Raw genomic sequence first — 22,673 nt, forward strand, 5'->3', positions numbered from 1 at the left:
AGCGGTAGAAAATGGATGGATGGATGGAATCCTCATACTTCACAATGGTGTTTTTTATCCTGTAAAGGTGTGGTAAATGTTGCAAACACTCAAAAAAAAAGTCCAAATACATTCCTCTCCTGTGGTATGTCACCATTTGGTGCACGGAAAATAGTTAGAGGAGAATTAGGAAATTGAGCCGTGTGATATCATTACCCCACAAATTATGTTAGCACAACATGAAAAGACGTCATATCGCTCAAAAATATTCCTGGAATGTTGCTCTTTTAGTGCATTTCCCTCAAGAAACCCCTTAGATTTGTTGAGGTTGGCTCTTGCAACAGATGCCTGTGAGTTCGCAGCTGGTTTTAATCAAAACTTTCCAAAAATAACGAGACTGAATTCCCAACTGTCTAAATCCCACATGAGTAACTGTCCTCTGAAAGTCTGGTTTGTCGCATAAGTCAACATGTTTCAACAAAAGGCTTGGAATCTATCAAAAATCAAGTGTGAAACTGTTTTCCGTGACACTAGAGAAGTTGCCAAATTATACGTATGTCATTGCATCCATCCATCTGTCAACATTCTACCGTTTAATCTGTTCTGGGTTACAGGCTTGACTTTAAACGAAAGGAAGCCTTTCACAGGACATTTACCATTCTGTATAGCTCACGATGACTGCACAGAAGTCAGCCGAGTGAACCACCACACTCTCAATGACCATGTCATTACAGTAATTATTATTATTAGTTCCGTGCATTGCATTTTTTCCACCTGGTCACTCACACAGAAACTGTATCCACCCCTGCTACTAATACGTACACAAAAAAATCATGGTTTAACCGTGCTTAGCTTGTTGGTCAATACAATTACTTCTACTGCCAGTTATTACTGATAACCAACACATAGAACAAAATAGACATCTATATATGAATAATGGGTCCCAGCCTTGACCAAAGTCCATATTTTAGTGAATTTTTTTACACTTTGAACACAATATAAAGTGCTATAAAGTAATGTATATCAAACAAACCTGCTCAGCGGCCTTGTGGTTAGAGTGTCTGCCCCGAGATCGGTAGGTCGTGAGTTCAAACCCTGTCCGAGTCATACCAAAGACTATAAAAATGGGACCCATTACCTCCCTGCTTGGCACTCAGCATCAAGGGTTGGAATTGGAATTGATTCCCGAGCACGGCCACCGCTGCTGTTCACTGCTCCCCTCACCTCCAAGGGGGTGGAACAAGAGGATGGGTCAAAAACAGAGGGTAATTTCACCACACCGAGTGTGTGTGTGACTATCAGTGGTACTTTAACTTTAAACATGGATGGATCAACTTTCTCTGTTATTAAAAAAAAAGTCGAAACAACAACAACTAACTGCTGTATGCTCTGCTCTGCAAACACACACACAGAGGAGTCACAATGGTGCCTCCTCACAAACAAATTCAGAAAAAGTCTTAAATCCAACAACCATATTGCTTCAATGATAAATGTATGAAAAAGTAAAATGCGCACACATTAACAACGTCAGAGAACTGACGAGAAAGGAGCAGACAGAAGGAGAGAAAAGGAATAGAGCGGGGTTTGGGGGAGAGCGGAGCCGTACGTGTCTGTGTGTTTGTGCTTTGGATGAGAGGCCGCTCTAGAACAAGAGAAGAGAGTGTGTTTTCCTCCGCTGTAATATTATTTTGTTCTGGCATATTTTCCCAGGAAAGACCGGTTTCATCACAATCAAAACTTGATGTGGTTACTTACTGTGCTGTGGTCATGCTTGTGAGTGCCATGAATGTACTCCACGCAAATAGTCTACACAGCGGTTCCCTCCTTATGTCCACGCTGGTCTGTTGAGATTTTGGGACTCTTATTGAGTTAGCAATATGGACAAAACTTGTCAAAAGGCGAAAAAAACAAAGAAAAGAGTGTTGCGACGTCACGTCTCCTGGCAGAAAGTAAAGTGGAAGCTTCCTCCTTCCCAATAATGTTTCTTCCTACTTTCTTGCCTGCAGGCACCTTGAATGAAGCATTCGTACACAGAGACATGGTTTGCACACACAGGCATATTTGGCTTTATCTAAAAATGTGTAAATCGAAAAGTTCACATATAGAGGGGTTTGGAAATCAAGGTTCCACTGTATTCATGGATGTTAAAGGGGAACTGCACTTTTTTTTTGCCTATCTTTCACAATCTTTATTAAGGGGTAAGTCCACATTTTTTTTGTTTTTGTTTTTTGCATTCTAATAATCGAGTAATAATCGGCTTCTTCTTGGTGGCAAGCAATGCAGCTAATGGGAGCAATCTATTCTTCTTCTAAATCGCTCTAAAATTGCATCCAAAATAATACTTCATTTACTTCATGCCATAATCTGTAATAACCAAGTTGTAGCAACATTGTTATTGTCTGAGCAAACACTGAGGAACTGTTTTTGTGGCGTTGTACACATGGCCTTGTGACAGCATGCTACTGACTGAAAAACATCAACAATCATACTACAGTGTCTGTAAAGTATTAGCCCACATTTCATGTTTTGTTTGTACCTAACTACTGTTGCTCGACAACTTATATAATTGTACTAACAAGCATGATGTGCTGCAGGTATCACAATTAATATTATAGTGACTCACTCGATGGACATTTGTCCGTTTTGTCCGGCTGCCCGGGGACGTTCTTTCCAGCTCATTTTGGGTAAGCACTCCATTTTTGTCGACATAGCTTGGCTCCAAGCTCCTCATTTACCATCAAGTCACGCCGATTATGACTCACTCTGCTTCTGTTTGCTCTAATGTTTCTCCTTCTTTTTGCGCTTGCTAAGCTTCTATCAAATCAAATCACATCAAACTTTATTTATAGGCCCTTTTCCTACACAGGCACGTGGCAAACACAAAGTGCTGTACAAAAAAAATAACAATAGAAGAAGAGAAGAAAACATATACACATACATTCACACACGGCACAGAGGATTTGAGGCGTCCACACTGGAGAATAACTAAAATGAATGCCATTTTAAAAAGACAGGGTACAGTGTACACCCTGGACAAGTCGCTACCTCATTGCAGGGCCAAAACAGATAGACATACAACATTGACTCTCACATTCACACACTAGGGCCAATTTAGTGTTGCCAATCAACCTATCTCCAGGTGCATGTCTTTTGAGGCGGGAGAAAACCGGAGAACCCGGAGGGAACCCACCCAGTCACGGGGAGAACATGCAAACTCTACACAGAAACACCCCAAGCCTGGGGATCGAACCCAGGACCTTCCTATTGTGAGGCACACGCACTAACACCGTTTCCACCGTGCTTCCCCATATGATAAAATATATGTAAACATTTAAATGTGAATAATATAAATATTACACCAATAAGTTAATTTCAAAAATAACATTGAGGGAATAATAGTATAAATATTAATGATTAAAATAGAAAACAATACAATATAATAATAACATTATTTAAAAGCCTGATTAAAAAGGTGTGTTGTTAACATTTTTTTGTAATGCTCTCTGCAGTCCTGAGGCTCTCTAGCAGGCTTTTCCACAGGTGGGGGCCATTGTGGCTAAATGCTGCCTCACCGTGGGCCTTTGTTCTGGTATTTGGTAAAGCCAAAAGGCCAGTGCGAGAGGACCTCAAGATCAGTAAGGGTTGATAGGGTGAAAGCAGGTCAGATAGATAAGAAGGTGCAAGGCCATTAAGACATTTAAAAACTAGCAACAGAACTTTAAAATCAAAAGCAGTTCATCCTTTGTATAATCAGGTTAAAAAAGATAAGCTTGTGAATCCTCATTTGTCCAAAAATAGCCATCTTCGTCATCTATTACAAAGTCTGCAATGTTTAGAACACACACAAGTTTGTTGCCGGAAGTCGGAAGTGCATTCCTATGGGAACGGAAATAAATGCGCTGAGGAAATAAGTTGCAGTTGAGGAAATAAGTTTTGTTTGCTTAAAATTACCAAAATACGTTATATATTGTACATATTACATATTGTTATGAACGTGTCTGTTATATAAATATGTATATATATATATATATATATATATATATATATATATATATATATATATATATATATATATATATATATATATATATATATATATATATATATATATATATATATATCCTTGCAGTGTGTATCTAAAACTACGGAGTGCTTTGAAGGCGACATGGTGACTCCCATTAGCCACATCTTGCAAACATTGTTTTCTGTCTTCAGAAAACATCACAAAACTTTGCAACCTTCATCTTCTTCCGCTTATCCGAGGTCGGGTCGCGGGGGCAGCAGCCTAAGTAGGGAAGCCCAGACTTCCCTCTCCCCAGCTACTTCGTCCAGCTCTTCCCGGGGGATCCCGAGGCGTTCCCAGGCCAGCTGGGAGACATAGTCTTCCCAACATGTTCTGGGTCTTCCCCGTGGCCTCCTACCGGTCGGACGTGCCCTTAACACCTCCCTAGGGAGGCGTTCGGGTGGCATCCTGACCAGATGCCCGAACCACCTCATCTGGCTCCTCTCGATGTGGAGGAGCAGCGGCTTTACTTTGAGTTCCTCCCGGATGACAGAGCTTCTCACCCTATCTCTAAGGGAGAGACCCGCCACCCGGCGGAGGAAATTCATTTCGGCCGCTTGTACCCGTGATCTTGTCCTTTCGGTCATAACCCAAAGCTCATGACCAAAGGTGAGGATGGGAACGTAGATCGACTGGTAAATTGAGAGCTTTGCCTTACGGCTCAGCTCCTTCTTCACCACAACGGATCGATACAGCGTCCGCATTACTGAAGACGCCGCACCGATCCGCCTGTCGATCCCACGATCCACTCTTCCCTCACTCGTGAACAAAACTCCAAGGTACTTGAACTCCTCCACTTGGGGCAAGATCTCCTCCCCAACCCGGAGATGGCACTCCACCCTTTTCCGGGCGAGAACCATGGACTCGGACTTGGAGGTGCTGATTCTCATCCCAGTCGCTTCACACTCAGCTGCGAACCGATCCAGTGAGAGCTGAAGATCCTGGTCAGATGAAGCCATCAGGACCACATCATCTGCAAAAAGCAGAGACCTATCATAGCATTAGATTAGATTAGATTAGATAGTACTTTATTAATCCCCGAGGGGAATTAGATTTTCAGCACAAACCCGTTCAAGATTAGACAAACAAACAGTGTACAGGGTAACAGAACAGGAACGGTGAGGGGTCACCACAAGGCGCCCAGTAAAAGATGGGAAAAATGTAGGAGCCCAGTCTAGAGTGGGAAAAAACCTCCATAGCAAAGCACATATAATTATCACAACATACATCTCAAGACTTGCAACAGAGGGGAGGGAGTGGGGGCTACGGTGGCAGGCTGCGGCTCTTCAGGCGCTGCCCATCCGTCCATCACCCCTAAGGGATTCGCGTCAAGGGCGTTGGATGGGGGGTGGGGTATGTGTGTGTGGCGTATATTTTTTGTGGATGCATGTGTGCGTGTAAGCCTGCCGCGTGTCTCTGTTCCGCGGCCTTGGTGTTCTTGCCAGTCAGTCCAAAGTCAACAACAACAGGTGTGTGTCCATGAGAGACAAGAAGGGAGTTTGTTGTGTCTTCACCGCACTGTCCTTCGGGAGAGTCTCGAAGCCAGGGAAACATTCCAAGTTAGAATGTTTTATATGCGAGTGAAAATCAAATTTGCTTTTCACTCTAAATTGTTTATGACTGGTACTCAAATTCATCCTGCGAGGCAGACAGTCCGATGTTATCCAAATCACAAGAGTGTCCACAGTTCTTCCCGCATCCTCCAATCATTTGTGACAGCTTTGGGGTACTTTGAAGACAGCCAGCAACTTCCAATTTGTCGAGAAACCAGAGCAACGCTCACTCCAATCAGTAGATGTCCTGTTGTCATAATTCTGAATAAGTGGATATCTTCACGTCCTCGACTGTAAGGGGCGCCAGGCACGCGGCACTCCTTCCTCCCCCAAGAGTCCGTCGTGTGTCCAGCAACATCCGCTCCGTCAAGACAAGCAGGTTCCCCCAAACCCAAGATCTTATCAATTTCATTGAGGCCAGTTAATTAGTTCCAATGTTTACATTTGGAGAGCAGTGCAAAAGGCAACAAGAAAGTTAAGACAAGACAAGACAAAGAAGCAAGCAGGAGAGATAAGGAAAAGGAAAGGGGAGTGTCTGCCCTCGATGAGTGCCAGTGAGAAAGCATGTCGAGGTGCGGACCAATTCACCTCATCTAATAGTAAATAAATCCTTTTAAACTGTTGTTTTTAACTCTCACCTTGGTGGAGGTCTGCACTCTACCTTATGTATTATTATACAAACAGTACATCTACAATATATATATATGTATATATATATATATATATATATATATATATATATATATATATATATATATATGTATATACATATATCTATCTATATATATATATATATATATATATATATATATATATATATACATACAAATAAATAAAATACTGTCTTTACACCTTATACTTTGTATTTACTTTTATTTTCAATTAGATTACATATAAGAGTAAAACAATAAATTATGTTGCTGTACGCATAAATCTTTTAAACGCATATGTTTACAACTTTAATAAAAGTAGTTGTTAAACTATATTATGAGCTCATTAAAAAGCAACTGCCAGCAGGAGGTTTAGTCCGAACTGATGTCCTTTCCTTACATCTAGTAAATTGCCAAATTTGGGGAGAGTGGAAGTCTTTTATATGTTGCTGACTTGTTCTCGATAAATGTTCTTGTATACAGTATGTCTGTCTTGTGTTTACTGGAAGACATGAAAGTCTTTTATTTTTGTAATTAGGTTTCAGTGGGAAGTCGGCAATGTCAGTGGGGTGCTGGCTCACATCTGGGAGACAGACTGAAATTGGGTATACCTGGGGCTGTGGAAACTACTCAAAACTTGCTGAGGCTTCATACTTGATAGATTTATGTCTAAAGGGTGGAAAGCAATCAGCTTGGGTGGGCAGACATTGCACTCTAGTTAATGTGTGTTTGACCTGAGTATTCACACTAAATGTTTGTTGTTGATAGGGCCACAACTGTCAATGGGAAAGCAAGAGGCCTTTGAAACCTTTATCACAGACCATGATGACCATCCCATCATTGAAAACAACAGGAGCCTACTCAAAGAGAGGTATACATTATCAAGGTGAATGATATCAGAAACAGGATGGACAGGGCATTTGAGGTCAAAAGCTCAAATCCCGACAAGTTATTTGGACTGTTTCTTATTGAAGACATTTACATTTTCATTTAAAAGTACTGAGTTTGTAAAGATGATCGAGATATATTATGTTTTGCTGCAATGTATATGAAATAATATGTGTAATAAGTAAAAAGTACCAGAAATACATTTCTTGTTACAGGTCTGCACAGGCCAGAAAACTTGGGGACCAACTTCAAGACACCAAACAAAAAATTAGTAAGTTCTCTGTGGATGCATTGATGTCATGCTCAGGTTTAATTAAACGGTGCACCTTATATTACGGACCATAATACTACAATCCTGCACGCTTTTAGCATTGTTTCCCAGTCTCTGCTTTACTGCATAAGTCCATTTAATTTCTGCCCTCAGTCTTTTTTGGAATTATCTGTATCTCTGGTTAAGTTATCCCGGAAAACTATTTATCCTGCGACAGGTTAAAAGTTATGCGTATGCATGTCTGCTGTTACCTAATGCTTGGAGCAACATTAAGGCAAATAACTTGACTTTATCGCTAAATTTAGTGACATATTAGACCCCTAAAGGACTTGGCACCAAAGACAAAACTAGCGACTAGTTAAAAAGTGTTGCTGGTATTGGTCTGTAAGTGTGAGGTTTTTCTTCTAACTTTCCTCCATTGAGTGACAGGCAGAGAAGCAAATAGTGGGTGTGTTGTTTATTAAGTTGACTGTGTGCAGTTCTAAAACCAGCTGAAACTTTAACTGTAATTACAGTTAACAAGTAATTTAAAGTGGACCACATTTCAATCAGTATCCCACACTTGTTTCATTGTCTGACAATAGAAAGTTAAAATAAGTGACAGAAAACTATAATCTAGGAATTCTGCTGTTTTAAAATACTGTCTACTGTATGTGTACTGATAGATGGGGAGAAAAATTTGAAATTAGCAACTTTTCATGTAAACTAAAGATCATTAATTTCCAATGCAAGTAGTTGTCAACAGATTGACATGCGAACAGTGACCACAGGGAAGAGAAAAATAGGCAGTGAAAACTTTTATTTGAAACACTGTTGAACCAAATGTATTTAAAAAGGCTTGACAGGTTGATTAAGCAACAAAATGGAGGTCAGTAATAGACAGTTTCAAATGTGTGTTGTCCTCTTATTACAGGAGTGAATGACAATGTCAGGAAGACATTCTAAATTCAAAAGTCAATGGATGGAAGAACCCCAGTTCAGGGACAGTCGGCTAGGAGAGGTGTTAGGATGTATGCACAGGGCATACTACAAGTTTGTAGAAAGTCTTGTGATGTTGGCAACATGGGTTTGTCAACTCTAAAAAGTCATGTGGAAGGGCAAGGCTACTTCAAGACAGGAGAAGGAATTAGCTGTACAGCCAACAAAGAACCACAAACAGCCACATAAAGTGTCAGCCATGTGGCTGTGTTTGTTTTATGATACAATTATCGTAATTATTTTTCACGGATAAGGCATAGACTGCACATCAAATGTCTTGAGTAATAAACAGAAACAGCCTATGTAAATGCAATTTACAACTGCGGAAAATAACACTTCCAAACAATGACAGTAACGGGGGACTGTATTAGTGCATGACGTGATAACTTCTCTCTAACAGCTGAAGATCCCCTGGAAAAAGTCCTGGAAAATGGAATGGGAACCCTGGAACTTATATGACAAAAAAGTAGGCAATTTAGACATTACATTAACATGCAACAGAACAAAGACCCACTGTGGATGACAAAAGTAATGCAAAATGAATAGAACAAGACACTCTGTAGACATATTATTAAGAATGGCTCTAGGCAAGCAGACTACCCTCTGTCAATGGAAATACAAAAGGCTATGATAATTAATAACAACATTATTAGGGAGATTTCAAAACCAATAACTTACATCACTAATTTATAATGATGTAAAGGCACGGCATCCTCATGGTTCAGTGTGTACCTCGGTTTTACAGTACGGCTCATTTTCGGTACAGTAAGTGTACAAAATACAAACCAAAAAACTACTTAGCTTTCGTGTAAACAGCAGAAGAAGGATGTTACAGTGCAAATCAAACATTTAATCCAGATTGGATACTCATTTATACTCATTTTTTTCCCTCTGGAAGCACCCACTCAGTCTGTCTCATATGTTAAAGACAGTAGCTAAGTAAAGCTAAAATGTAGAAAGACAATCACCTACTAGTTCAAATACGCTGCCACCCCTTTACAGTGAGGAAGGGAACCTTCGCGCCTCTCCATATGACATTTCTCTATATTTTATTGTAGCAATAATGATGTCACACTTACATTAAATATATTACACATGCTGTAGAAAGTCATGGAGTACCGTATTTTTCGGCCTATAAATCGCAGTTTTTTTCATAGTTTGGCCGGGGGTGCGACTTATACTCAGGAGCGATTTATGTGTGAAATTATTAACACATTACAGTAAAATATCAAATAATATTATTTAGCTCATTCACGTAAGAGACTAGACGTATAAGATTTCATGGGATTTAGCGATCAGGAGTGACAGATTGTTTGGTAAACGTATAGCATGTTCTATATGTTATAGTTATTTGAATGACTCTTACCATAATATGTTACGTTAACATACCAGGCACGTTCTCAGTTGGTTATTTATGCGTCATATAACGTACACTTATTCAGCCTGTTGTTCACTATTCTTTATTTATTTTAAATTGCCTTTCAAATGTCTATTCTTGGTGTTGGGTTTTATCAAATAAATGTCCCCAAAAAATGCGACTTATACTCCAGTGCGACTTATATATGTTTTTTTCCTTCTTTATTATGCATTTTCGGCAGGTGCGACTTATACTCCGAAAAATACGGTATAATGAATATTTCCGCAAACATACCGGCTATGTGCTGACTGGAGAAGAAAACCTACCTCCTTTGCTCACTAGGCTGAGAGGTAAGAATAGCCACAGCATCTCAGGTTTCTGCCCTGCATTTTATCAGCAAATAAGCATATTATGATTTTTCTTTTCTACATTTAAAACAATTCCTTATCGTCTACATCACGTGTAATGGTGGTGCTTTGGTCAACATTTTGCTAAGGTTTTGTTTTACAGACCATCTTCAAGCCGCTTTGTGACTGTCTCTTCACATTGCGCCGTTTTTTGAGTGGTCTTATTTACGTGCCGGAATCCTCTTGGCCAAGCCCCTTTTGACTGTGTCTCCACCCTGTCTGCCATGTTGTAATTTTTAGCGCTTCCATATTGAGTCAACTGACAGATAGACATTCAAATGATACGCTACTTTGTAGTAGAAATGGCAACAGCGGAGGATTTTAGCATGCATGTGCATGTACAAGCCTCACAACAAAAGGATAGGGAAAAATAATGAATTTATTGACTACAAATTTAGTCTACAACTGAATACAAATGGCGGACTCACGCAAAGTGCTTTGGGTTAAACATCTACTATGTATAGCGATATCCACTGATGTAACTAAGGTTAAATACTTCACTAAAGTCTCAAATTCCAAACGGCTCATCTGGAGCAGGTTTGGAAGAAGGCAAGATTGTTTTATAAATATATCCGCTATTTCTCCATAGTTTGATTTCAAAATTTCAGGACTTATCGGAATCCAAATACACAAAAACAGGTACCAACATGTATGAAAAGTTGGTTTTGCATGATAAGGCCCCTAAATGTCAAAAAAAAAAGATTAGCTGTATAGTTAGAATTATACAGAATATAAATATAATAGATGCTAACAAAGTTCACACAGACAAACATGAACACGTCACTGCAGGAGACGTGGAAGTGGCTGTACGAGGGCAACAACGCAACAGCAGGACCATTATCTGCTTCTTTGTGAGAGGAGGAACAGGAGGAGCATTGACAGAGCCCTACAAAATAACTTCCAGCAAGCCACTATTGTGCCTGGTTCTGCTCAAACTGTCAGAAACAGACTATATTAGTTATGAACATCCTACAGCCTGACAGGACTTTGCTAGAGAACACCAGGATTTTCGATTCGCCATTGGCGCCCTATGGTCTTCACAGATGAGAGCACGTTCAAATTGAGTATGTTACGAACGTGGCAGAGATGTGTGTGGACGTTCTGCTGCCTGCAACGTCCTATTGCATAACAGGTTTGGCGGTGGATCAGCGATGGACTGGGAATGCATAAGCCCTTTAAAGTTCAGGAACTTTTGGTTCCTGGAACCTCTGGATCCTGTAGAAGTGTGTGGTTTGTATTTCCACTGCATTTCACAGTTAAGGGTCGTTTATACAAATCAGGCTGATGACGTATGAAGGGATGGTTTACTATATTTCTATAATGATACCATGTAAATAAACGGACAATATTAGGTCACAGCTCTTTTACTAAAAAGTAAGTGATTGAAATGCAAAGCAATCATGTACAAAACAATATGATTTATTTATATGATACCATGTAAATAAACGGACAATATTAGGTCACCGTTTTTTACTAATAAGTAAGTAATTGAAATACAAAGCAATCATATAAAAAACGATATAATTTAAAAGATAAAGCGTACCAAAGTGTTCATTAAAAGTCAGGCTTTTGTCGGCAATGTCCAACAATCACAAAATCGTCCTCTCGGTAAATGATGCATTCCTGAGGGTCAGGCGATTCCTTTTGGTCAATTTCAGCTGTAAATAACAATATATAAATAATACATGTCAGGGTTTATCTCACGCCTACAACTCAAACATTGGCTTTTGCATTACATGGTTAGCATTAGCATTTTGTACACTCGGGTTGAGGCTAATAACTACACAAATGGAGTGTCACTGACTACTTTTACAACATGTAATAAAGTAAATAGTTAATAGTGGATTTTATTTAGCTGCGTTCTTTTTTTTCCACATTTATCCAACAAAGTTAAGAGTAGTAAACAGTAGTAATGGGATCGGCAGTTCTTTTGACTGTACTGAATCACTAGAATCAGTTCCTTAAATTGAGTCGTTCAAAAAATTTGTTTAACCCCCCCCCCCACAAAAAAAATAGGAGGGGGGGGGGTTGGCGTGCGTAGCAGACATTCGCGGGAGAAGCAGCAAATAGGGTGAACGCGAGTCCCTACACAGCTCTGTGCATGCAGTACACCAGGCAGTGAGTGACTGACACAGCGCCACAGTCAGCACAGTTCAGTACGTAAACGTGAATCACTTCTGCAGCAGCAGTTCTATGTGCAGGTTGGCGAAACATGAGTCAGTCAGTAACAGCTTCCCCAGCGGCAGATCTCGGTGTGTGTCAGTTCGCGAACGACACAAGCCCTCAGCACCCAATGAACGACGCGCACAGTGACAGAACGAGAGCCTCAATGTGACGTCGTCCTCCGCGACACAGTCAGTTCTCTGTGTCAGTAGGTTCGCGAGTCCTGATTCTGTCGTTCACTGAGTGATTCATGTCGTTAATCCGCGGTGAACAAATCGTTCGCTCAGTCCCTCCCCCCGCCCCCATGATGAGTTGCTGGCTGCGTCGTTCGCCGACGTCGAGGGTTCAGTGAGTCACAGAATGCGCCAGTTCCACTCATACCGGCATGGTTGCGGCGGAGCTCAACTGAACTGAAAAAGGAACGAATCAGCTCATGAAGTGATTCGTTTCAGGACGTTCACTCAAAAGATTCGTTCATTCGAACGAATCGTTCGCGAACGACACAACATTAGTAAGCAGCTGAGGTCGCCGCTTCAAGTCCGGCTTCATACTCCTCCGTAAATACATTTAAAAGAGACTGTCCACTTCTCGTAGCTTTGCGTAACGAAATTAAGTTTGTAAAAACTAATAAACTGCATATAGTTTGAAGACTACGTTCCTGCATTTTGAAAGCTCCTTTCGTTTTTCTTTCTCTCTGTTGTCAAGTTTGTTGTAATAGAAATACTCAAGAAATAAGAAATAAACAAGTTGCCGGATGTATTCCAACGGCGGTCGTGTGTTTGAAAAATACGTTTTAGGAACTCCCCCAACTGTGTTCAACCAATCAGTGTTCGACAGCACAGCCTGCCCCCGAAAAGGTTCCTGGTAGTCCCACCTAGCTAGGAGGAACTCAGAAAGATTCCTGAACAACTAAATCTACCTAGTTAGTTTTTAGTGGAAACACAGGGGGATTCCTGTGGTGAAAAAGGGCTTCATGTCTGCATAGGACCTCAGCCTGCTACATAATGCAGTAGAGTACTGCCATTAGGTACCAGGATGAGATCCACGGCCCCATTGTATGACCATATGCTGGTGTAGTGGGCCATGTTTTTTTTCTGATGCATGGCAATGCTTAGCCTCATGTGGGTGGAGTGTGTCAGCAGTTTCTGTATGACAAAGTTATTCATGCTTTGGACTGCCCTAAACCCATACCTAAATCCAATTGGTAAACTCCGGGAAATCACGTTGCGACACAGACTGTCCAAGAGTGAACTGATACCCCAATCCAGGTCTGAGAGGAGATCCCTCAGGAGAACATCAGTCGTCTCATCAGGAGCATGCCCAGACTTTGTAGCGAGTGCATACAGGCCTGTGGAAGCCTCGTAGTATGTGGAGTAAAATTATCGTGAGTTCTTATAAGGTACAAAGAAAAATAATGCTGAGAACCATATTGCCTCATATTTATTCCTGAATTATTTAATTCATTATCTTGTATTGTACATTATGTTTTTATTCAATCATTACACACCCACAAAGAAAGCTCTGCTTCTTCCGACTCCTTTTCGAGCATGTTAAATTGCGCAAGTGTAACTATATTAGTTTGCTCAATGTAACTTTAAGCTTCTTCGAAATGAACTAAATCGCTGACATTACTTGACTGTGGAAAAAGACCAATCAAACGTCTTGATGCTGTTAAATATTACTACATTATTAGACACATGGAGCTGCATTCCTCCGAGATGAGGAGTGTTTTTAGTGGACGTTGGGTTGCCTCTTCTGGCATGAAACCGGTGCTGTAATATTAAGCTCCGCGTGCTTGCCTGCAATCTTGGAAGCCCTGCTTGGAAACTAAATGCAATATTTGTCTCTTAGTTGATGTAGAACGTAGAAACGGCACAGTATAGATAGAGGCATTTTACTTTGTCCCTTTAATCTTTCCAGCATTGGGCTCAAAATCAAAGCAGCTGCTTTTGGAGACATTTGTCCGAGCATTTCTTTGGTTTACAGGATTTTTCTTGGCAATATCAAATCGTCCTGGAATCAAAACTTACTTAAAGAGCATCTGTTCTAAGACCATAGGTCCTAAAAGTATAAGGACATACAGTATATTTATTTTGAAGGTCCGTTGATGCATATCATGGATACAGTCGGATTTGAACATGAACTTTTCATTTCAATGCCACACATAGTAGTATGTATGCAGTACACCCATACTGTATAAAGCATCTGGGTATTTTTTTTTTTTTTTCTAGCATAAAAATCCACCATGGAAAATCTACTTATGGTGTTTAAGGACATTTGATCACCTAAATTGCTGTGTTGAGGATTTCAAATTACTTCATATGTTGACTTAACGGACTATTTGTATTTCATATACTCTTGTATCAACATACACCGAAACAGGATAGCATTTATGATCCTTGGATCTTCAACTTGCTGTGGTAATTATGCGGAATAACAAGTTTAACCTCCAGGCCACAAATATTTGTTGTGGCCCGTAGCTTGAAACCATGGCTTTACAACGACGACATGTCTTCTGACTAAAAGCCTGGCTTGGATCCGGCACAACTTTGAAGGAGGTTTGGTATCGAGCCCGCAGACGTGTCCCAGAGAGGTGAGGTGAGTTGACTGAGGTGTAAGGCATAGAACATTGCTATTACTTGACACAGTGGTAATCTTTTTTTTTTATGCCAGCAAATCAGTTAAAAATGACCACAAATTGCTGTGTTTAAAGTATGTCGTCATTGTTTTTCTTGATTGTAATGCCCGATGTGTATAGACGGTCGTACGGATATGTGTGACTGCCTGGCCCGCTTTAAGTTTGAAACTCAATCACAGCAACCACACACATATACCATATGATATTGCCACATTTCACTCAGCATGTGAATTTGACTCATAGTGTGGCTATTTCTCAATTTTTCTACTTTATGAGTCTTTGACTAAGGATTTTCATAGTCAAATTAGATTTGTTAATCAGTCGACTATGGGCAAAATGTTTTTGTATGCTACATGTCTGCTAGTAAAAGCACAGCTAATTATTTTTTGTATGCTTGCATGTATGCTACATGTATGGTAGCAAAAGCACAACTAATGGGGATCCACACAAATAAACACTCATTTAGAACTTTTTCCAAATCAAACAGGCTTAAACCTTTAGATAAACAAACACAGCAGAGTTTATATAGTTTAGTGAGGTCCTCGGTGTCACGGCATTCCAATGCGCCCTCATCTTTGCGTCCTGACGAGCACACCGCGGGCCACGCCAACAGTCACTCTCTCTCGCTGCGAGCGTGCCTCCTCGCGCCTGTAGACAATTTGTTATCAGCGCACCCGTGTCTAATCAGACAAGCAGCATAAGGACCAGTGGACCCAAGGATGCTCGCGGGAACTTAGTTTTCTAATGGTGTACCTACCCTCCGTCGCCTGGAAAGTGAGCTGTCCGTCTCACTTTTCCCCGGATCTCCCTCTGGACTCTGACTGCCTCCTTTGTTCCTCGACTCCTCGCTCGCCCCTGGATTCTGAAGCCTCTCTCTCGCCCTTGATCACCTGCCTGCCCCATGGACTTCCGTGTTCTTTCGCTCTCACCAACATTTTGCAGTAAAACCCTCCAGTTAAATACTACACATAGTCTTACACCATACACACGCTTGGATCTAGTTCACACTCCATTTCCTTAGTTTATATTATTATTGTTGTTTGATTATTATATATAGTGACTATATATAATAAATACTTAGAGCTATACTGCTCCCTGGTGTCTGTTGCCGTCACATCGCCTGCAAACCATAACAGTAAATTCCCGCCAAAATTATTAAGGACCTGACGGCACAGTTCCTTAGCCCCTCCCCCTGTGACTTTTGTTCCGCCCCCCTGTGAAATTTTTTTTTCTTCCTCTTTTTGCCCCATTCACCATGTCTTTTTCTTTTTTTCGCTCCACACGGGAGGAGTTGTCTTGTCCGCCTGAACTGTCGTGGAAAGGCATGTTTAGCTTTGATATGAGCAAGGAGGAATTTACCCATCGCCTGGACACCCTCCTCCCACCCTTAGTGACTGTTCCTCAGCCAGCAAGAAGCGTCTGGCATCCGCTTTCGGAGGGGGGGTTAGTACTGGTGGCTGTGCTGATGGAATGGCGCAGCTGCACCAAGACAGGCTACCCCCTGCCAGACAAATTCCACCTGTCTTCCGCTTTTCCCAGCCGCAGCCACCAGTCCCCAGGCTAGCGTCCGAGCTAGCACCAGTCCCCAGGCTAGCGTCCGAGCTAGCACCAGTCCCTGGGCTAGCCTCCGAGCTAGCACCAGTCCCCGGCTAGCGTCCGAGCTAGCACCAGTGCCCGGGCTAGCGTCCAAGCTAGCACCAGTCCCTGGGCTAGCCTCCGAGCTAACACCAGCCCCCTGGCTAGCCTCCGAGCTAGCACCAGTCCCAAGGCTATCCCCCGCGTCTCCACCAGCTTCCAGGCTGACCCCCTTGTCTCCACCAGCTCCCAGGCTGGCCCCCGCGTCTCCACCAGCTCCCACGCTGGCCACCGCGTCTCCACCAGCTCCCAGGCTGGCCCCATGCGTCTCCACCAGCTCCCAGGCTGGCCCCCGCGTCTCCACCAGCTCCCAGGCTGACCCCGACCGCTGCCCCTCGGCCGGCAGCGCCGACCTCTGCCCCTCGGCCGGCAGCGCCGACCTTTGCCCCCTCGGCCAGCAGCGCCAATTTTTGCTCCTCGGCCAGCAGCGCCAACCTCTTCCCCTCGGCCGGCAGCGCCGACCTCTGCCCCTCGGCCCGCAGCGCCGACCTTTGCCCCCTCGGCCAGCAGCGCCGATTTTTGCCCCTCGGCCGGCAGCGCCAACCTCTTCCCCTCGGCCCGCTCCGCCGACCTCTGCACCTCGGCCGGCAGTGCGGGCTTCAGCACCTCGGCCAGATCCTCAGCCGTCCTCCTTGTCTCCGGTGCCGCCGACGTCTGCTGCTTCCATGCCTGCATTACCGATGACGTCTTCCTCCACTGTTGCTGCTTCCACGCCGATGACGTCTGCTGCGTCCACGCCTCAGACGAGGTATGATGCTGCTTCCACGCCTCAGATGACGTCTGCTGCTGCTTCCACGCCTCAGACTACGTCTGCTGCTGCTTCCACGCCTCAGACTAAGTTTGCTGCTGCTTCCACGCCTCAGACGTCATCCTCTTTGCCTCAGACGTCTCCTCCTCGTTTCCGGCGAGACGCACCATGGCGCCACTCGCGTCCGCCTTCCCGACGGCCAAGATGGTGGCCGTTCTTTGGTCGCCCGCCTCGCCGGCCTCAGCGGCATTCTACTCGCCGCCGCCACCAGACTCGGTCCCGGTGGATTCGGGGACAATTGGGCCGGCGACCCATCACCAGTTTGCCCCTCCGCCCTCCCTTGACTTTTGTTCCTGTTTTTTGGGGTGTTCGACTTCTAAGACATCTGGAAGCTGTCCATAAGGGGGGATACTGTCACGGCCGCATTGGAATGCGCCCTCATCTTTGCGTCCTGACGAACACACCCCGGGCCACGCCCACAGTCGCTCTCTTTCCGCTGCGGGCGTGCTTCCTCGCACCTGGAGACAATTTGTTATCAGCGCACCTGTGTCTAATCAGACAAGCAGCATAAGGACCAGTGGACCCAAGGATCCTCACGGGAACTTAGCTTTCTAATGGTGTACCTACCCTCCGTTGCCTAGAAATAGTGAGCTGTGGGTCTCACTTTTCCCTGAATCTCCCTCTGGACTCTGACTGCCTCCTTCATTCCTCGACTCCTCGCTCGCCCCTGGATTCTGAAGCCTCTCTCTTGCCCCGGATCACCTGCCTGCCCCATGGACTTCCGTGTTCTTTCGCTCTCACCAACATTTTGCGGTAAAACCCTCCAGTTAAATACTACACATAGTCTTACACCATACACACGCTTGGATTTAGTTCACACTCCATTTCCTTAGTTTATATTATTATTGTTTGATTATTATATATAGTGAATATATATAATACATGCTTAGAGCTAAAGTGATCCCTGGTGTCTGTTGCCATCACATCCCCTGCAAACCATAACACTCGGATTGGCTGTGCTGGATTGGCTTCAGCTCCGCCGGAGCGCAGAAAAGACAGTCAAACAACTATCTAGATTAGGGATCTCAAGTTTGTGGCCTGGTTGCTGCAACTGGCCCACATTTTGTGGACCTGTGCTTAACTTTATAGTTTAATGTAATTGCAGGCCGTGCACCCTGGGCTGCTAATAGTTAAATATATAATGGCAATTTTGAATCCCACAAGAAAGAACACTAAATACAATAATAATTACAGCACAATAAACACACAATGGACAACACAAAGAGCAACTTCCTTTCAGCAACCTGAAATATCTCTGTACATCTTCTGGGGAACTCAGCAGTGTAAAAATATAAAATTGTTACATTAAACTTATAAAGACTTAAGGCTTACCATAGCTCAGGCTCACGATAGCTGCTGGTAGACGTAGTTAACAAATTTAGTCACCTGGTTAAAACATGATTCTGAAGTGATAACTTCTTGCAGCCCAACCTCACCCCAACTCTACCTTCAGGGGCCCTGGGGTAATTTGAGTTTGAGACCCCTGATCTAGAAGAAGCTAACGGTTTCCGTAGGTGAACCTACACACCTTCTGTAAGTGGGGGTCCTCGTGTAGTCAACTCGCCTCGCTCCGACGGAGGTTCAATGTCCGACAATTGGACTGTGAAGTTGATAGTCAAATCAGAATCGAATAGTCAACTATTCCAATACACCCCTAATGAGGATGATAAAAAAGGAAGATCAAAATCAAAGATCAAGCAGTTGGTGTACATGTGTGGTATTCTCCTGCTGTGAAAATAACATTTGTCCAGTTTAGCCAAAAATCTTGCAAACATTTTGGATTATAGCCATATCAGTAGATCTGTTATTAACTGGCTGTGCCTTTTATACAGAACCGCTCAAAGAGAAACACTTCCGCAATCATCAGGCAGTGACAACTGCTTCCAACAAAACAGAGAGGGACTAGTGGGTACCAGCACGGCAGAATACCCTTACTGTTAGGTGGCTTCCCGACCGACTCCATTGTTGAAAATTACAAACATTTTATAACTTGTATTTACATTGAAGATATTCTGAATTGTATGTTCTTTGGGGGCATTCATCGTATTAGTATAAGGTATACATAGTTATCCTTGTCTTCATCTTGTCCTTTTCCAAGACATAGCAATAACCCAATTGTGTTATGGCACCTGACCTGTTGTATGTAAAGGTTCCCCATTTTTGGCTTTTAAAAATTGACATTTAAACCTTCAACTGGCTGTAGGATCACTTCATGGTGCCATAACAGAGTGTGGACTCTGGACATGTATGAGACCTGAGGGATTGTAATGGGAACTCACCATAGCAGATCCAACCATCCAATATGTTGAATTGCTCTCACTCTTACGCATGATTGCCACAGCCATTTAACTTGTCTTACTATCTGATACATTGTCCATTTCATTTGATCGCTGAAATTGTTTCCCCTTTGGTATAAATACTGTTTATACCTGAATGTTCCCCTTTTAGGACTCTGTTTCAGTTCTAATTGCTTATAATTTGCTCAACATTTGTGGCTGTTAAAAATTGCACACATCTGAAATTCAATATTTTCAATTGGGGAATTCAAGCTTTAAATTAGTGGTAAAAGAGCCCAGAGTAGAGAGTGATGAAAAGATGAGTTACCCATATGTTAACCCTGTATTTTTTGGGTTTGTTTGTTTTTTTGAGGGGGGGTGATGGCCTTTTTATTAATATTTTCCCTCTTCAATGTAAAGCGCTAACATTATTGTAAAACCATCAAGTGACAGGAGCTAATTTGGTTCAATTTTTAGTTATTTTTCTTGTCTGACTTTCAGATGCTCTTCAGATTGTTAAATGCCTTGCATGGATATGATTGCTTAAACAAATACATGGATCTAAGGATCTAATTCAGGAATTTTGGCCTTCTTCCTATCATCATAATATGTTTTTTTTAATCTGCAACTTATTATGTGTGTCAATATCCTGATGGGGCACAGTTCAGGATCCTGGCCAGTGGTGAGCCAAGGCTTGGCTCAATAGAGAAATCCCTTCTCACCGTTCTTCCATATAAGAACTGAAGCAATGATGTTCCTTTGGTTGCATGTGGTGTATCATTATAGACTTGAAGAAAAACTGTGACATGAGTTTTCCATTGAGACCCTTTCTAGTGTTAAGTTATCTATTCATTTTATAGTTTTGCCACTCAAATTACAGAAACACTCACTTCTGTCTGAATGGTAAATTTAATTATGAATCAGCGTTCCTGAGCCGAAAATATTTTGTTGCTCACGTGCTTCCATGTAGAAGCATAGCTTTATAGGCAGCCCCAATCCATAACTAAACCCTTAAAATAAGTTGCTCTTGCACAGGCATGTTCTTACCAGGCTATTGGTCATATCTACAGGACATCAAGCATAGCAGACATCAGTAACCAGACCTGCAAATTGTGGTCAAGTGTATGGAGACAGCAGTGTCTGGGGAGTCATTCTGATGGAATGGCAAAAGTAAATCAGGAAAGGTAATTTGCTGCATGGCTCTGCTGCAAATTATACTGGCAAACCAATAAGCAATTCCCAGGTAGATTTAGAGAGTGAGGGATGAAGGTGGTTTTTTTTTTTTTTACTACACAGGAGTGTAAGGTCACCACTTATGCCATTCAGCTGGGTTTTCAGTGCTGGATTTTCAATCATGAGTCATTTAAAATCCTTTGGAGGCATGTCTCTGTATAACTGGAAGGTGTTAAATGGCACCTTTCTGGCAAATAGTCCCATTTTCCATAGTGTTGGTCCATAGCAGGTATTTCACTTCCTTCAGTCTTCTACAGACCTGTGCTACTGTACTGGTCCAAAGTTTTCTGGATCTGAATAATCACTCTGTCAAAGAGAGGCTGGCCTTAAAGCTAGAGCTTCAGGTTGTCTTCTAAAATTGTGAGGGTAAACATGCTACATCTCAGCCGTATTGTCTCAAAGGTTATGATTTCATTCAGATTGCTTTTGTCTTTATGCAGAGAATGTGCCATTTAGGTTGGTTGTTAAACATCTCCATGTGTGCAATAGGAATCTGCCTGGCTCTTTTTATCCAAATTCATGCTGAAAAGTGCTGTTGAGCCATATCAACTGACAACATCATGGTTCTTCAGTTTTTTTGATTATGAAACTTTCACCTATGGTCACAAAATTTGGTTAGTGCCTGAAAGGACAAAATTAGGGGGACTGGGCTTTCCCTTACAGACAGAGTGAGAAGCTCCGTATTTCGGGAGAACTTTGGAGTAGAGCCACTGCTCCTGCACAATGAAAGGAGCAAGATGAGGTTGCTCAGGCATCTTGTCAGAATGCCTCCCAGACGCCTCCCTAGGGAAGTGTTCTGGGCATCTCCAACTGGCAGGAAGTCTCAGAGCAGAACACGTTGGAGAGACAAGTCTCTCAACTGGCCGAGGCATGCTTTGGGTTCTCCTGGGAGGATTTGGGATAAATAGTTGAGGAGAGAGAAGTCTGAGTTTCTTTTTTTAGGCTGCTGCCTCTGTGACCTGACTCTGGATAAGCAGAACGCAATGAATGGATGAAACCGTCTAATCTGTATTTTTATCGTATTTTTACAAATGACAAGAGAAACCATCTAAGCATATGTTTAGCATGACATCCCTATAGGAAAATAGAGGCATGTTTTTTTAGTCTAGGCCCAACTGTAGAGAACTTGTTTCCAAAATGTGAAAGAACACAATCCATCACATGCGTACTATTTCATAAATGTGCCTCTGATTGAATACTCCTAACCAATGAGCAATAAACCCAAAGGGCGTCTCATAGCTGGACTGACACTAGGCCAGAGGTCTCCAACCCGTCGCTCGAGAGCTACCAGCAGTCGCCACACCTTTCCAAGTAGCTTGACAGAGGGTTCTAGAAATGTGACGTGTTATTATGCACAGCAATCAGCTGCTATACGATGGCGGAACAATCTAATATTTTGAACAACTTTTTCAAGTAAACAATGAGTACTAGTTTGCACAATACTATTGAATAATTCTGGATCGGTTCTCAAGGTTCATTAATGGCTTTTCAAAAAGTTGTTTGTTCGTGAATGTCACATCGCTCAACTACAGAAATGCAGGTAAATTCGAAAAAACAGTGGCGAGCAGGCGCAATCTATGAAGTTACAACTGGCATTTTCAGGATGTAAGAACTTACAAGGCCTTATTTCAATGTCATTGATGTACAAAAACATACATGTAAAGAATACATTATGTCCCTATCCCAATAAATCAATCAATTTTGATCTCCACACTGCACAGCGATGAAACCCTGTCTGTGTGTGCGTGTCTGCTTGAGAGCCTACTGGGCTTCC

At 42.4% G+C, this 22,673-nt stretch overlaps 1 protein-coding gene across 2 annotated transcripts in view; it reads left to right on the forward strand.

The window, feature by feature from the left end:
- The window catches only part of kif6 (kinesin family member 6), a 121,107-nt gene that overhangs the window by 77,244 nt on the left and 21,190 nt on the right, over positions 1 to 22,673 (forward strand). For both annotated transcript variants that reach the window (XM_061968500.1, XM_061968501.1), the window contains 2 exons: positions 7,014 to 7,116; positions 7,349 to 7,404. In XM_061968500.1, the coding sequence (XP_061824484.1) occupies positions 7,014 to 7,116; positions 7,349 to 7,404 (159 nt within the window). The remainder of the gene's footprint in view (positions 1 to 7,013; positions 7,117 to 7,348; positions 7,405 to 22,673) is intronic.

This window comes from Nerophis lumbriciformis, linkage group LG08 (genome assembly GCF_033978685.3).
Source record: "Nerophis lumbriciformis linkage group LG08, RoL_Nlum_v2.1, whole genome shotgun sequence".
NCBI classification, from domain to species: Eukaryota; Metazoa; Chordata; class Actinopteri; order Syngnathiformes; family Syngnathidae; genus Nerophis; species Nerophis lumbriciformis.